The sequence below is a fragment of the Lolium rigidum genome, chromosome 3 (assembly GCF_022539505.1).
Source record: "Lolium rigidum isolate FL_2022 chromosome 3, APGP_CSIRO_Lrig_0.1, whole genome shotgun sequence".
NCBI lineage: Eukaryota > Viridiplantae > Streptophyta > Magnoliopsida > Poales > Poaceae > Lolium > Lolium rigidum.
The window spans coordinates 168275383-168290207 of NC_061510.1; the positions used below are offsets into that span (position 1 = coordinate 168275383).

Sequence of the window (14825 nt, forward strand, 5' to 3'; positions counted from 1 at the left end):
GCGGTGGCGCTCATTAACGCCGGCACGCGGAGCTAGGCGCGACGGGACGCGTCGCCGCGCCCTCTGCGGGAACCGCACCGTCGGCCGCGCGCCAATAACTTCCGTCGCGAGGTAGGCGACGGTTAGGTTTAAATTAATTGTGCCGCTGACGGGTCGGCCCCGCCACTCCCCGCCTCGCTTTTCGTTGTGTCCGGCGTGCCCGGAGCGTCCCCTATGGGACGGGGACGGGCTCGGGGCGCCGGACACCATATAGGGGCGCGCCGGACAAAAAAGGGCTTTGGGGGACGCGGCTGGAACGCTTTTTTTGTCCGGCGCGCCCCAAATCCCTTTGGGGGACGGTTTGGGGGACGCGACTGGAGATGCTCTTAGCACATCTATATGCAAGTCAAGAAAAAAGCCCATCTATATGAACAAGAAAAATGGATCTTGGCAATAATAATATGGAAGCAATGGGCACAAGAGAAAAAAATATCAGACAGCAGAGTATTCTCTGAGATACAAGTTCCAAGAATTATACTGCTACAATTGGCAAACCAACTAAAAGTATTAACTTTACCTCATCTCCGAAATATATTAACTTTTATCTTATAATACTGCATCTCACAGCACCATATTCGTTTACAGCCTCATTTTACCTCATTTTATTGCGTATAATTCGACTGAGGTACAACCAAATGAGAATTATTCATTCTACTGTAAATGCCACATAGAGCCTCACACTACAACAATGGTAACTCGTCAACCAATGAGTCTGACATCAGAATAAGATTCTCGGCAAAAACCGGAAGGTATCTCCACTTACACAAATCAACACATGTTACATACAACAATAAGTTGAAAATAACGAGGGGCGATCCAGCTGCCCTCAGATGCTGCATTGCAGAATACCGGCCTGAACTAATAATGTACAGCTCCTTGCGGCTGATACCATCATCACCTGAAGAAGTATTGGTGAGTAACTTGCAGAGGCGGCCATTCAAGGTGACAACTGATCTCAACATGGAATTCCCAACCATGAACTGGTCTCAATTAAAGCATGTGCAACAAATAGTCTCCTCACGCTTCAATACTCATGCATCAAGACTATCACCCGATTTGAACTTAAGCAAATCCCATAGCGACTCACTATACTGTTGCCATGATTCTTTTAGCAATTTGCTTGACATGCATTTCACACCCAATATACACTTGTCTTATCTCTAGAGAAATCTTCATTCCAAATTCTTCTTCATGATGTCTTCCAGGGGCATTTGTTCTGCTTACACCATCAGCTACACACATGCAGCTAGGTCCCCAGAGCTGGTAAGGGGATCATTTGGTAGCATCATGTGGAACTCAGCAGTCAGCACACTGAACACTGTTAGAATCATGAGCTCCATTATGTTGGCTCTCAAATGATGTGCATGACTCATCCCGGATGTCTACATCTACCACAATATTCTCTGGATTTGTTTCCAGGTGTGTTTGGTCATTGTCTATCATATTGTCAGGGAAGGAAGATTCATGGAACTGCTCTCCTTCAGATTCTTCATGAACATCTTCTGTGTACTCAAAATTGGACATGCTATGTACATGTACAGGCGACTCAACTGCAGAATCTTCGCTTTCCTGCTCAGTTTCCAAAGGTTCGGCAGCAAACTCATCATCATCACTGTCCACATGCAACATGTCTGACCTGTTCTGCAGGGCTCTCTTCCGTAGCATGAAGACGTTAAAATAGTAGCTGACAAGCTCCTTGCTAGTCTTACTAGGTAATGCATGTGGAAGGTAATCCCAGAAGTTCTTTCCCAAGGAAACCGGATTAGAGAAAACAACCCTTTGGAACAGCTGCTCCTCCTCATATGTCCACCTCTGATCAATATCCTCTCCCATTTCACAAAGACCTAACTCTTGGAACTGGTCCTGTCCCAAGCTTCTTCTGAGGCCTTCTCTTGCTTCCATAACATGCTGTCTTACACACCGTATAGAACCCTCGTCACTACACTCACAATCTGTTTTGCAATCTCCAACCATACCAGCAGGATTTGAACAGGACGCCATTGAAATGACAGTATGCTTAATCCACTTATCACTTTCACTATCTTCGTCCAAAGGAGCAGATTCCGATGTGGAAACAGAAGTTTGTACTACATCAGAACAAGAACTAGAACCACCATGAACATGCATAAAAACTCGGGGCCTCCACTCTGGAACATCAGCCTGGTGGTCAGGTCCAATCATCACCCCTTTTCTAGGAATGTATTCATGTAAAGGCGCTTCAATGTCATCAACATGGTTATATCCAACGGCTGGCCCACAATCTTCGAAATAGTCAGGGAAATAAGTAATCCAATCAGGTCCATATAAACTTTCCTCTCCAATGGGCTGTCCACCCTTAGGATAATGAATGGATGAACTAGTACCACAAACTGTGGTAGCACTACGTGCGTGGATGAGTTCCTGCTCCCTAGTCTCAACATATCCATCAGCTAAAGCTGGAAACCAACAATCATAATTACCCAGAGGAATCTCCTAGAACAATTCATATTATTGATGGCATATATTACAGTAATAGGTAAGCAAAGTATAAAACCTGAAGCAGATGTCTCAGCAGCTATGTTGAAGGGGTGTTCTTCGAAGGAATTTAACCAGGTGTTTTCCTCTGTTTGCCTTGGGCGTTTGCAAGCAATTTGGCATGGATTGATATCAGAAACAGATCGCTTGCCATGGTCCAGTGCGGAAGATTGATAATGGCTGTCTGAGAGCCAAGAAAAACTGAAATCCTCAGCATAGACCGGAGAACCATCCTTAAGATCAGCATTTCCGAAGTTGAATTCGTCAGAGTTGTTAAATATGTTCTCCTTTCCAAGACCTTAAAAACAGACAGAAGTGAGAAACCAGATAATAATTTAGGCCCTTTGCTTCCTTACAAGTGAAGTTAAGCTTACCTGTAAAATTTGAATCGGAGGAAGCATCTCCTGAATTCATTTCAGTAAATGAAGCCGACTGGTTAGAGTCCTCTAGTCCCCTCAGGTTACCATAGGAAAGAGGGTTAAAGAAGTCAGCATCCTTGTCGTGCGTGAACACCATACTAACCTGCCAAAAGGGGAAAAAGAAAATCATATGCATATCTAAGACTGGACACTGTTACCCAAAAGAAAAAACATAACAGAATTTAAAGATAGCATCGTCATGACAATATGGTACTACGTTAACTTGTCTCACTAGTATCAGATGGTACTATATTTTTAACCTGCATAGGGCTCATAGGTGAACATCATTATATAACGAACATTTGGCTAAAATTGAAAAACATTGCTAACAAGTGGATCCACCAAGTGCAAGTACTACACAGGTCCACCACAGAATTCTCACACACATTTCACATGCTATTTTTCATGATCCAAATGCAGAATCGTTGCACTTGCACTGATTAATAATCACATCAGCTACATGACGTGGCAGTCAAAGAGGTCCAAACATGGCTGCAAATCGAAGATCCAGATATTTTGTCCTTTTGTATCTGTATCTGCTGCTCAGGTTCTACCTTTGATCCCCATCTACAAGGTACAATTTAATAAAACTACTTCGAATTTTTTTTCCCTAGTATAAATTATATAATACACGGGCATAAGGACCAGTTCAAAATACGACCATCTTCCACCTTGTCTTTCTCCTTCTCCTCCTCGCCTGTCGTCCAACACCAGGCAATTGCAACGGCGACTATAACAACCTCATAAGCAACTTGAACACTGACTATAATCCTAACTGGCGAGACCGTCCGCTCCGAATCGAGGCAATTCCGAATCAAATCGCAGCCATCATAACACGAACACAAACCCTAACCCTAGAGACAAATTATTACAACGGGGGAAGGGGGAAATGGTACCGATAGGAAGCCGGTGGTACGAGCAGCTCGGATCCGCGACCAATTCGGGGATTCGGGGCAGCGGCGGGGCTGAATCTTGACCTGAGAGTGAGGGGAATCACGAATTGGGGGCAAATCGCGAATTGGCCTCGTGCCCTTTTCCCCATTATAGGGCCAGCACGGCTCGTGATGGTTGGTATGAGGAAGTTACGTACGCGTCCGTGGTTGTGCTCCGAATTACGCTGCGTGGCACCGTGTGGGGCGGTGTTCTTCTAGAAGGTTAAAGGGGTAAAGTGGGAAATGCAAAATACGACCGGTCTGTGCGGTGGCAGCCTGGCAGTAGGCTGGGGAGGTGCCGTGGCCGCACGTGTACGAGGCAATCATTTTGCCATGTTTCTGAATGACGTCGAGCCATCAACTGTTCAACTGAGTTTTTTTGTCAAAAAATATCAATTGTCATGTTTCTCAATGACGAGTAATCGTCTACAATTACACGACCAGCAGTTCGTTGTGTATATTGTAAATTTGTTTGATTTTAGCTTGGTGTTATGCTTCTGTTTTTTTTTAACAGGAGAAGGGTCCTGAAGGACCTCGGAGCTGCATTCATTTCAGGACCGGTGGAGTTTAAATTACATATTGGCCACTAGAATGAAGGTGATTACAACACGGTTCCTAACTTTTGCACTGAAGAGACTAGAATAAAATAGGAAAAAGCAATCAAGTACACGACTTCTCCTAGCTCCTCCTCCACCAAGATCTCGTTGCATCCGAGCACGATCAATCGCGACACCACCGAGGGCATGGCCACTTGGGGTGCTACGGCGGGAGCACACCACGTCGGAGTCGAAGGGCCTCCGGAAAGGCACAAAGGCCAGGAGATTGAACATCACCACGTGCCGACAGAATAAGATCAGATCACTCTCGCTTGATTCTGACGTCTAGGGTAGGAGTGGCCGCCTTTCGGCCATCAAAGGCGACATCAGATGAGCCGCCGAGGATACACTCCCAAGCTTGACGTGGAGCAGCTGCCTCACCTGGCCAAAGTTGGAGCAGCAAATCCCGCCTACTACGTATGAACTCCACCACACAGCTACAAAACTCCCCTGCCATCCTCTAGATGCACATGTCAATGCGCCTTTCCGCTTCATCCCCTTGCCACCGTGGTCAGCCGGTAGAAGCATCCCAACACCTGGACACCACATTAAGACATGGCAACAAGCCATGGCCTTATTGAGGAGATCAGTGGCCATCTCCATCTTTCCCAAGTCCAACCACTAGAGCAACAGAACAATGGAGATAAACCCTAAATACCACCAGATATGGCCATCTAGATCTAACACTCCACTCCAAACTACTAGCATCAAGCCAAACGTTGGCAACAAGCCAAAGCACCTACATCTGTACAAACCGAGCATCACATCCATTCCTTCTCCAAGCGGCGACACCGTTGGAGTTGAGCCAGAGGAGAGCTCGGGAGCAAGAGGGGACTCCGAAAACTACTTTAGCTAAGAGAGAGAAGGAAGAGATAAGAATGGGAGCCTTGTGGCTTTGTCAATGTTTTGGTTCCGTTAGGCAATGGCTGATCTTACACTAGGAAATGGGTGATGCCTACTAAGTTTTTTGGCAATACAGATTAAAATATGTAAAAATAATAATTAAAAACTTATACAAATACATGCATTTGACTACATAATTTTAACATGACTTAATTACCTCTTGCATCAATTATTGCATACACCAGTAGTTGGGGAGGAATCACATGTGCTGGAAAAAAATGGAAAAATGAGTCATACTAAATACGGAAAGAACCGCATGAATTGGAAGAGAACTTACTGAGACGCGCCTTAAACATGAACTATCCAAAAACAACCCGAACTATCTAAAATCAACGGGAATGAGACAAGAAAACCCGAAGAGAGGGAGTATGCCTCAACTTCACCTTGGACAACCACACGAGATGGTCATCAAATCCACGCTTAAACAGATTCGATTTTAATGAAATATTGTAGTAAGCGAAAGTTGCAAGCTTTGCACGTATCTTACCCCAACTTAAAATTTGATGTATCACACGGCAGTCATCTCAACACCGTAAGCTGATCTCAAAAAAAAAAACACCGTAAGCTAAATTTGCCCATCAGATCAACTGACGCACTGAGAGCACAACTTTGCCATTCCCCGACATTTACGTCACTTCAGAAGTCAACTATGCAAAAGTAAAAAAGTTGACTTCCTTTTACCAGAAACAACCTAACTCGCCTCAGAAAAAAATGAAAGTATGCAAAAACAGCAAAAGGCAAAAGCAAGAAAGCAAACTAAAAAGAAAACCCAAATTCAGAAGAAAAAAAAAAGGATAAAATAAAAATTCGGGATCAGATGGTAAATCACTGGGGTGCCCCATTGTCGTAACAGGCTTAGTTGGGGCGGACACCCCTCTCACAGTGAAATTTGCGAGCTGTTACCGCTCATCACATCCCTTTGCTGCCTGAAGGATCATGCTTTCTCCCCGTGCACCCGCATCCTCTCTTATAGCCTTCCGAAGCTCGTCACTTCCTCTCTGCTGCCGGGGTGGGACTAAACAGACGCTGTGCGCCTGCGCCTGATTTCTCATTTCCCATGTGATGTGTGGGCTGAAGGTCATAATGGGTTACTCTGAAGCCCATGAATTCATGCTATGGGCCTGTCGCTAACAACGCATACTACCGTGGGCTCCATAAAACAAAGCTGAACCGTGGCAAATGATGTGTTTTCTCTGAATTCCCTAGACACCACACGTCACGGTAACACGAACAGTCACTGGCGCAACTATCAGACAAAGAACCAACATCTCAAAGGCGCTAAGGAGAACTTTTGATTTTGTAAATCACATTTTCACATGGCAATGAGTTTATGAGTGTTCAGCTTTTACACTCCACGACTTCACACACACACACACACATCATGTACCAGCACAACAACCACATTTCTTCACATCATCACATCCTTCCTTGCCTTCATCCACCGTCGAGGAGAAGGTCCTTCTGCTCTTCAGTCACAGGTTCAGGTTCTGCCAGCAGAAAGGTCTTCCTTGCAGTGCTAAGTGGAGAACATCACAAGCAATGCTTAGCGAACTGGTGAGGATTTACGCGAGCCGTAGGGCCATTTCTTGGATGAGTGCTCTCTTCTGGGACGCGGTGATCAGCTGGCTGGTTTCGGCGTGCTCAATCACGTCCGTCACGATCGCGGCGGCGTGACCGAGCGACGCCTCGATTGTGCGCTTTAACATGAAGGCCTGAACAGCATGAAGAGCCAGAATCAGAAACTGCAGATCGCATCAGACAAAGAACACTTCATTTTTTGACCTGGCAAAGAACACTTCATCAAGAAAAAAAGAACCAGACCTGTCCATGGTGCGATATTTTCAGCGTGCAAGCGTGCTGGACCCAGGGTTCCCCATCCACTTGAACTGGGAAAGGCGCAGAAAACTGCAGCTTGATTGTTTGGCCCTGTGCGATCCTCCGTGCGCGAGAAAGTCCAACCTGAATTCGGGTCTGTGGTTTACCTTCCAGCGCAATGTTTATTCATTAAAATGAAAGTTTATCAGATACTGCTTGCTTACCTGAAGTGTACCCAGATGCCAAGTTCCGCTGATACTAACTACTTCAAGCACCTTGTCATGGATTGACTGCGGGTCGAAGTTGTCAGCATTATCCTCGTCCTCATTTTGCCACAAGTCCACGCCTCCCATATAGCTTGGAATGTTTGCAACGAGGACACCTTCTGAATCCTGGAACAGTCACAGGCGTTAGCATAATAGCTAGTGAAGATAGTGCCGCATGTGCATAATAAAATCGTCACAAAGATTCATCTCATCAAACCTCTGGTATGTCAATCTCGGCTCCATCAACCTCTAATCTAACTTGCCAAGGCAAGTCTACAAATGTCCTGTCAATCATGCTCTTTGCACCTTCCCTTGCATATAGCACCTTGTTGAGGAACTGAAACACAACAAAGAAGAAGAAAAATGTCACATGCATGACCTTGCCAAATAGAACTGAAGAAGCGCTGATAAGTTTATTTAGGTAATACACTGATAAGTCTAAGCACCAAGAGGGGGAAATGTTAATCATGCTCAGCTATTCCTCTGAGACTGCTATAATTAAGTAGAGGAACTACCTGACTGTAGAACTTTTCAGGATTTTCTTCCCGGAGATTATGAATGTCAAGTGCAACCTTTGCATCACAACCGATACCTGTCACCATGGAAAAGTAAGTTACTTGGATCAACTGCCCCGATAAATTAAATCTTCGCACCTACCTAGATAATTGTTCATATACTTCACCGGAAGCACATTCTTGGCTTGCTTATCTTCTACTGTAACTTTCCATCTGTCTAGAATGGTGACTGCCGCATGCTCTATGTCACGTAAAACTGTGCAGAGGCCTCCTTGCTTCTCAACAGAGCCGAGACCACCTCCCCATGACAGAACTCTTGAAAGATCATTGCCAGTGCCAGCTGGAAGAATTGCAACAGGCGGAGGCGATTCATAATTTTGTCTGTCTATCGCGTCAAGAACCCAACCAACAGTACCATCACCACCACACACAAGGATCCTGAAATGTGGTACCTTTCGGAACAACAACAATCCTGCCTCTGGCCCTTGTGATGAACTCAACTCAAACACCTAAATAAAATAATGCATCACATTAGCTGCAAGAAAATGGCAACGATCTGAACAACATATGCTAAGGTGGTCTATTATCAATATATGGCATCACAAATAAACAAAATGGAGTCATATTCAATTATTAAGTGTAAATATTCACAACCATTAAACTGATTGCTACATGATGGGAGATGCTAGCTACCAGGGAACCGAGCTTTGTCTCTCATTGCCGGCATATGAGTTCTTTTACCTGGTCTTACATATAAGAGGGAGGCATTGCTACTACTTGCTGGCTTAAGAGTTCTACCTAATGCTACATATCAAAGTGAGGGAACTGAGGTGCTGCTTTATGTCCATTTTAGGCCACCATAAGGATGACGATCTCCAAATTTTACTCTCGAAATGTACAGAATGTCAAATTATGTTGAGGCCCATCAATCTTTTACAACACAGTAGATAAAACATCAGGTCGATGATAACGCGCATTGGGCTTACAAGGTGGTTATGAGCACAGCAAGAGTAAATAGTTTAAATGAACATGGCGCAAGAAACGTAAGATAGACAGGGAAGGTATCAATTAAAACAGAATACTCGTGTAATATAAATGAAGTGTTTTAACAGCATATAGGTTTCTTCTTAAGACATAGCATATGGATGATTCGAAGAATAAAAGTGCCCAATATGAGAGGAGTTGCCATACTCTACACTAAAGACAACACACATATAGGTAAAATATTGGGTTGACGATAATGCAAATAAAATTCAATGACTAGCCGTAAGCACAGTTATTGTGTGGATGTATCATGACCTGCACAGGGTTCAAAAGGAAATGTAGCCGGTGTTTGAGAGAATCTCCGCGCTGAGCTCCACTTTTCTTGTTGATGAATACTAGAAGAGGTCTGGCATCAGCTGGCAGGTCAGTCAACACATACATGAGTTTGGCTCCTCCTGTGTCATCGGTATAGTGTCTTACTGGTTCCGGTACGACTTCTTTACAGTCACTCTCGCTGCTGTACAATTCATTATCAGCATACCTCTGAACACTTCCCACATTTGCTTTGACATCCGTAGACCTCTGATTGGAATACGCTGTTGTATCACTTGATGAATCATCATTACTCTCACCAGCCGTAGAGTCAGAAGGCAATCTGTTATGACGCTTCTGTCTTCTGGTTCGGTTCCTAAGGTGTCCACGTACGGTGGATGCAAATTCATTTGCGCCATGAGTTATAGAGCTTAGAATTCCACCAGGTTTGTTCTTTGCAATGACAAACAACGGGGAAAGAATAAGGCGTCTGAATGGACCAAGATCGCAAATATCACCTGCCTCAGTAGACATGCTCGAGTGGCAATCAACATGCACCAGACGTTGGCACCACATGCAGCAATATATAGGACCTCCAAGGAAAGATCCATTGCATGGCTCCTCACAGTGGCTACAGTATTGAGCTTCTTCGGACTGGTCAGCTATATCTGTCCATAGCACGGTCCATTGATGGACCACATGTTTTGACCCAAACAATGAGACACATTTGCAGTCCCTCTGAGAATTTGAAGAGCAGATCGTGTGTGCAGCGGCGCCGCAAACATCACAACGGTGAACGGTATTCTCTGATGTTATCACTGGCCCAAGGGGCTGGGCAGGTGAAATGGATTCTAAGCATACACAGCACTTCAGTCCTTTTACCCGAAGCAATGATTCTGCAGACCATATATGTTCCGCAGTAGGAGCCTTTTGATTTCTTTCAAAATTCTTCCTTTTTGATCTGGCGATCACTTTCATCCAGCTTACACTGATCTTTCGCCTCCACAGCGATAAAAGGTACAAAAACACCAAAAGGCTGACTATGCCAACAGCGAAGTATGCAGCAATGGGGATCCAGAAATCTGATGGATTGGGAGATTCACTGTACAAACTAAGCATGATTATATTAAATTGCTCCTTCAGCCAGTCCATTCTGGACACTGATGGCCCAATTGAATTATAACCATTCACTGAAGGCATCGTGACAAGAAACTACATCCTTTTAACCATGTTTAGAGCAACATGCATGGCCAATCATTTAGCCTTGAGAATGCTGATTGCTGAATAAGCTCCTAAAGGATGATCTGCAATCAGCAGAGAATAAATCAGCACAGCCGCAAACATGCTAGCAATGTGTGTCTACCAATAATGCTGGACACAATACCACGAAAGTTAAGTTTGTGTAGACTCATAGGTTATTTGACTACGCTAAGAAATATATGCTTTTAGTAAGCAAAAAATACTTATTTATGAATGCAAACATCAGTCTTACAAAATATCAGCATTCATGACTTCAGATAGGCAAGAATTATCTGTTACTACATTTTCACTTGGCATTTAGCAATATCAATCGAAAATAACATAGGAACGAGACACATGTTAAACTGCCTTGGTTCACCATGATAGTACTAATCAAGGTTGTCTCACATAGCTTTCCCACTCTCTAATCAGTCTCAATGATGCATTATGAAGAGTCAGCAGACTAAATAAATGAAGACAAGACACTAAATTATTTCATAGAAAAGCAGAAATATCCATCTCACACGCCACTATTATTGTGCAAAATGCGAAATGATACAAACGAAGGGGATGGAAAAGAGCAATTGCTTAACGATTTTTTGTTTTTGCTTGGTCTCAACTCTGAAGATTAACAAAAAGAACTGGGTTATCAGTTCTAAGTTGTAAAGGTAAGCCGAAGAAAATGGTACTAAACTGGATAGAGATAAAATAAAAATAACAAAAGCATAGTGCGGTAACAGAAACAAGATATACAGCGAAACAAGTTCGCTGAAACGAAATTAGGAGATCTCAATTGGTAAAGATGGATTCGCACGGGATTTCCGCAGGTACTAACAAAGCCGCATGGAAGAAACGAGTGCCACTTTTGCCTATGAAAGAAACAGCAAAATCGATACTACCAAAAAGGTTGGAAATCTGAACTTTTGTCCACTTACGCCAAGAATCAGGGCGAGAACCTCCACCCTACGCCCCAGCCGGCCGTCTCCTCCTCTCTAGCCGGAGCCGCCGCCGCCGCCGCCGCCCGCCGACGCAGGAAGCTCAATACTTGACGTCTCCGGACTCCCCGGCTTTTGTTTGTTAATTTCCCTTCCTTCCTCACTGTCAACTCAAGACAAGCAAGGAACCGCAGTCCGCAGAGGAGGAGGACATAGCGGAGAGAATCGGGCAGAGGGGTCTCCGGAGTCCGGACGCTTCCGCGTGTGGCCCCGGGAACAGATTCGCCACATCGGGGCCGTCGGTTGCACCGCTGAACGGCACCGGCGGCCCAGATTTATCTGGGGTGTTGAATCTTCCGCCGACGACGAGACGGAAGACCGAAAGATACCCCGGTCGCTGTCTTCCTCGTTGGTCGTTGGAGAGGCCCCTAGCCCTGAGGTTTGCGCCATTTCGTTTCCGATCATCATTCGCGTAATCTACTGTACATCTCTACCAATGCATCGCCACCGATGATCAAAATAAAAACTCCACATATGTGTGCGAAGTAGGAACGGGGACAACAGTTTCGGCAGACGAGGGATTACCTAGCATATCAGACGACGGGGCTTCGAGGGAAGAAGCATATCTTCATGTTATCAGACAACGATTAGACTGCGAAGGAAGAAGCATGCCTTCATGTGATCACTGCGAAGTGCGAGAAGAAGAAAGAGGGCCATCAGCCGACCTGACCATCTGAAAAATAACAACGAGAAGAAGTTAGGGTCGCTGACACGTCTCGCTCCAGGGCTCCAGAAGGACACGTATGCCGACGGAGGTGCGACACCGCAGCTCCACCGCGTGGTTCCTACTGTGCGCGTGTGAATCAACCCGTATATTCATCATCGCGGTAGCGGCATGTCGACAATGAATCCAGTCACCGCTTTTACAGCGAGTACAATAAGTTTTAGCAGTTAGCTATAAAAATTAAAATAACATATTAAAGTGTTTACTTCGAGGAGAGAGAAGATAAGAGAGAATGTAAATAGATTCTCATGCAAGAGCTAGCTGCACATGCTTCTAGGTAATTTATGTGAATGAAAGATGGGTCATCCATTTGGATAGTAGTAGTACTACATTCTTATAGCTAATTGTTGTACTTGTTATATCGAATTGTCGACAGCTTGTGTGACAACCTCGGACCACAAAAACTCTCGTCACAGAGGGCGATTTGTAGAATCCCCCAGCCGATCCACCTTGCTACCGCCGTTTCGTCGGATCTCTCGCCCACCGTCGACCGCTCCAGCGGCGGGAGGGCGGGGGATCCCCGTCTCGCGATTGTTCATAGTGTAGGGTCTGTAGGGTTTGCAGTCGGTAGCGTCGTGGAGGTGGTGGTGTCGCTGGTGTGGTTTTTCTTGCAGGTGCGTGTCCCCTTTGATGACGGCGCTCGGCGGAGCTCCGTGGTGGTGCACCTGCCAGATCATGTGTGGCGACGGATCTGGGTTGTGAAGATCTTGAAGATGGCGGTGTGGTGCTTCGCAGCGGAGCGGATGGTCCAAGGCGTTACTCCTCCGGGGGCGGTGAGCGGGAACTTCCCGGCTGCCATGGGGTTGCCTTCGTCGATCCTTGGCTTGTGGACAAACAGCGGCAGCAGTGCGTCTCCCTCTCGTTCTGGTCGCCGGCAAAGTTGGAGCTCAGAGGGACTTCTTTGTAATTTTTCTTATTTTCTGGGTTTTTTCTGTAAGATCGAAGTATCAATGAATCGTCTTCTTCTCGCAAAAAAATATTGTACTTGTTAGCTACATATTGACTATAGATGACATGTCATCTTACTTATAGCCAACAACTAGCTATACTATTAAAGTTGCTCTTAGGTTATCCCAGATTTCCACTTCCCCAGAGATTTCCACTTCCCCAGGATCAAGCTAGCCGTGGAAAATGGTGAACAACCCAGGTGAGTTAAAGGTTTTCTTTGAGGAGTTATTGTTGTCCTAGGTTTCTGTTTGGTTGGTTACCAATTTTTGATATGGTAATTCTTCTTTGCGCACTCTAGTTGATTTATCTTGCAGATTTATCTTGCTAATGCTGGTTAAAAACAAGAGCATCACTAATAAATGGTACATAATTGGCACTTAGGCACCTGATTTTGAGCTTTAGGGCACCAACACAGTTCCAGTTGCTAAATTATGTATAATAGGCACCGGGAAAGTTTTAAGATGATAGACATCAAATTAAATTCAACACACACAATGTTGCATAGTTCGATACTTCCAAATTAATTTAGACGGAGTGACTACATACAACTCGACTCACACATACTACTAACTATATACGGCACACTACTCCCAGTCTTCATTGTCACCGGAGGAGAAGAGCTCATCCCAGTTGACACATCGGAGTCCGACGACTCCACCATGACCTTTGTGAAAGTATAGAGATGGTAAACCTAGAGGGGGGGTGAATAGGTTTCTACAGATTTTAATTCTTTCTTTGCAATATTAGGCTTTGCGGAATATAAAGGTGAGCCTAATGCAAACTAGGTGAAGCAACCTATATGAGGATACAACTAACTCGAGCACGAAGGCTCTCACGAGCGATTAAATCACAAGTAAGGAGTTCGGTTAGAGATAACCGATAGCACGCGGAGACGAGGATGTATTCCTGTGTTCCCTTGCTTTGCAACAAGGTACGTCACGTTTGGAGGAGTGGAGGTCCCACGAAGGATTCCCCGCGCCACGAAGGCTCACCCTATTCTCCGGAGCCTATCCCACGAAGGAATAGCTCACTCACTTGTGGTAGACTTTGAGGTAGCCTCCAAACCTTCACAATCTTGCCCGGAGCAAATCCACGGCCCGGATGCTTCCGGACTCCTCTTGCCCACCTAGGGTTTCCAAGGAACCCTAGGAAGCAAGCTTCTCAATGAATACAAGGGGGAATGAGATTTGGCTTGGTAGAACGGTAGATCGGGTCCTCCTCTAATGATTCCCGGAGGGATTTGAGTTTGGGTGGAGGAGGAGGGAGATCCGAGGCTTTTGGTGTTTCTAGCAATGGAGTAAGAGAGAGAGAGCTCAAGAACAGCTTTGTAGTATGTTGCCTAACCCTTCCAAGGTAGAAGAAGGGGTATTTATAGTGTTCTTCAAAATCTGGCCGTTGCCACTTGCCACCTCAGCATTCTTCCCGACAAACCCGGTCAGACCGGACCACAGACCGGACAGCCCGGTCGTGAGGCCGGTCAGACCGGATCAGTGACCGGGGCTCCTTTGCGTTGTCCTGGCGCTTCTCCGGTTGGTGCCCGGTTGCTGCCCGGTTTTCGACCGGCCGACCGGACGGGGCGCCGGACCCGCCGGTCAGGAGCCCGGTTGACCGGGCGCAAACCGGA

At 45.5% G+C, this 14825-nt stretch overlaps 2 protein-coding genes and 1 non-coding gene across 4 annotated transcripts; all 3 read right to left on the reverse strand.

The window, feature by feature from the left end:
• Positions 1–613: 613 nt before the first annotated feature.
• Positions 614–4029, reverse strand: LOC124702669. 2 transcript variants are annotated; one of them, XM_047234828.1, is made up of 4 exons: positions 3869–4029; positions 2928–3079; positions 2573–2851; positions 614–2474 (listed from the first exon to the last, which is right to left on the reverse strand). In XM_047234828.1, the coding sequence occupies exons 1-4, from the start codon at positions 4012–4014 to the stop codon at positions 1336–1338; spliced, it is 1716 nt and encodes a 571-aa protein (XP_047090784.1). In that variant the 5' UTR covers positions 4015–4029; the 3' UTR covers positions 614–1335. The 2 variants fall into 2 exon arrangements, with proteins under 2 accessions (XP_047090784.1, XP_047090785.1); XM_047234829.1 differs by having other exon boundaries at positions 2928–3075; positions 3869–3971.
• A 2183-nt stretch (positions 4030–6212) lies between these two features.
• Positions 6213–6321, reverse strand: LOC124704940. Its single transcript, XR_007003800.1, has one exon. It is a non-coding gene; the product is annotated as a small nucleolar RNA Z279/snoR105/snoR108 (small nucleolar RNA).
• Positions 6322–6932: 611 nt separating this feature from the next.
• Positions 6933–10588, reverse strand: LOC124698609 (diacylglycerol kinase 1-like). Its single transcript, XM_047231090.1, has 7 exons — positions 9299–10588; positions 8142–8508; positions 8000–8076; positions 7702–7821; positions 7443–7610; positions 7225–7362; positions 6933–7115 (listed from the first exon to the last, which is right to left on the reverse strand). Exons 1-7 carry the CDS (start codon positions 10493–10495, stop codon positions 6966–6968), a joined length of 2217 nt encoding a protein of 738 aa, XP_047087046.1. The 5' UTR covers positions 10496–10588; the 3' UTR covers positions 6933–6965.
• Between the last annotated feature and the right edge of the window lie 4237 nt (positions 10589–14825).

Bases quoted from the DNA above. Each gene is read 5' to 3' on its own strand.
- LOC124702669 (XM_047234828.1), bottom strand. From the start codon at position 4,014: ATGGGGAAAAGGGCACGAGGCCAATTCGCGATTTGCCCCCAATTCGTG. The intron at 3,080-3,868 runs GTACCATTTCCC...TTTCCCCTTTTG, and splicing joins GTACCACCGGCTTCCTATCG to GCAGGTTAGTATGGTGTTCA. The intron at 2,852-2,927 runs GTAAGCTTAACT...TCTGTTTTTAAG, and splicing joins CTCCGATTCAAATTTTACAG to GTCTTGGAAAGGAGAACATA.
- LOC124698609 (XM_047231090.1), bottom strand. From the start codon at position 10,495: ATGCCTTCAGTGAATGGTTATAATTCAATTGGGCCATCAGTGTCCAGA. The intron at 8,077-8,141 runs GTAGGTGCGAAG...CCATGGTGACAG, and splicing joins GTATATGAACAATTATCTAG to GTATCGGTTGTGATGCAAAG. The intron at 7,822-7,999 runs GTAGTTCCTCTA...GTTGTGTTTCAG, and splicing joins CTGAAAAGTTCTACAGTCAG to TTCCTCAACAAGGTGCTATA.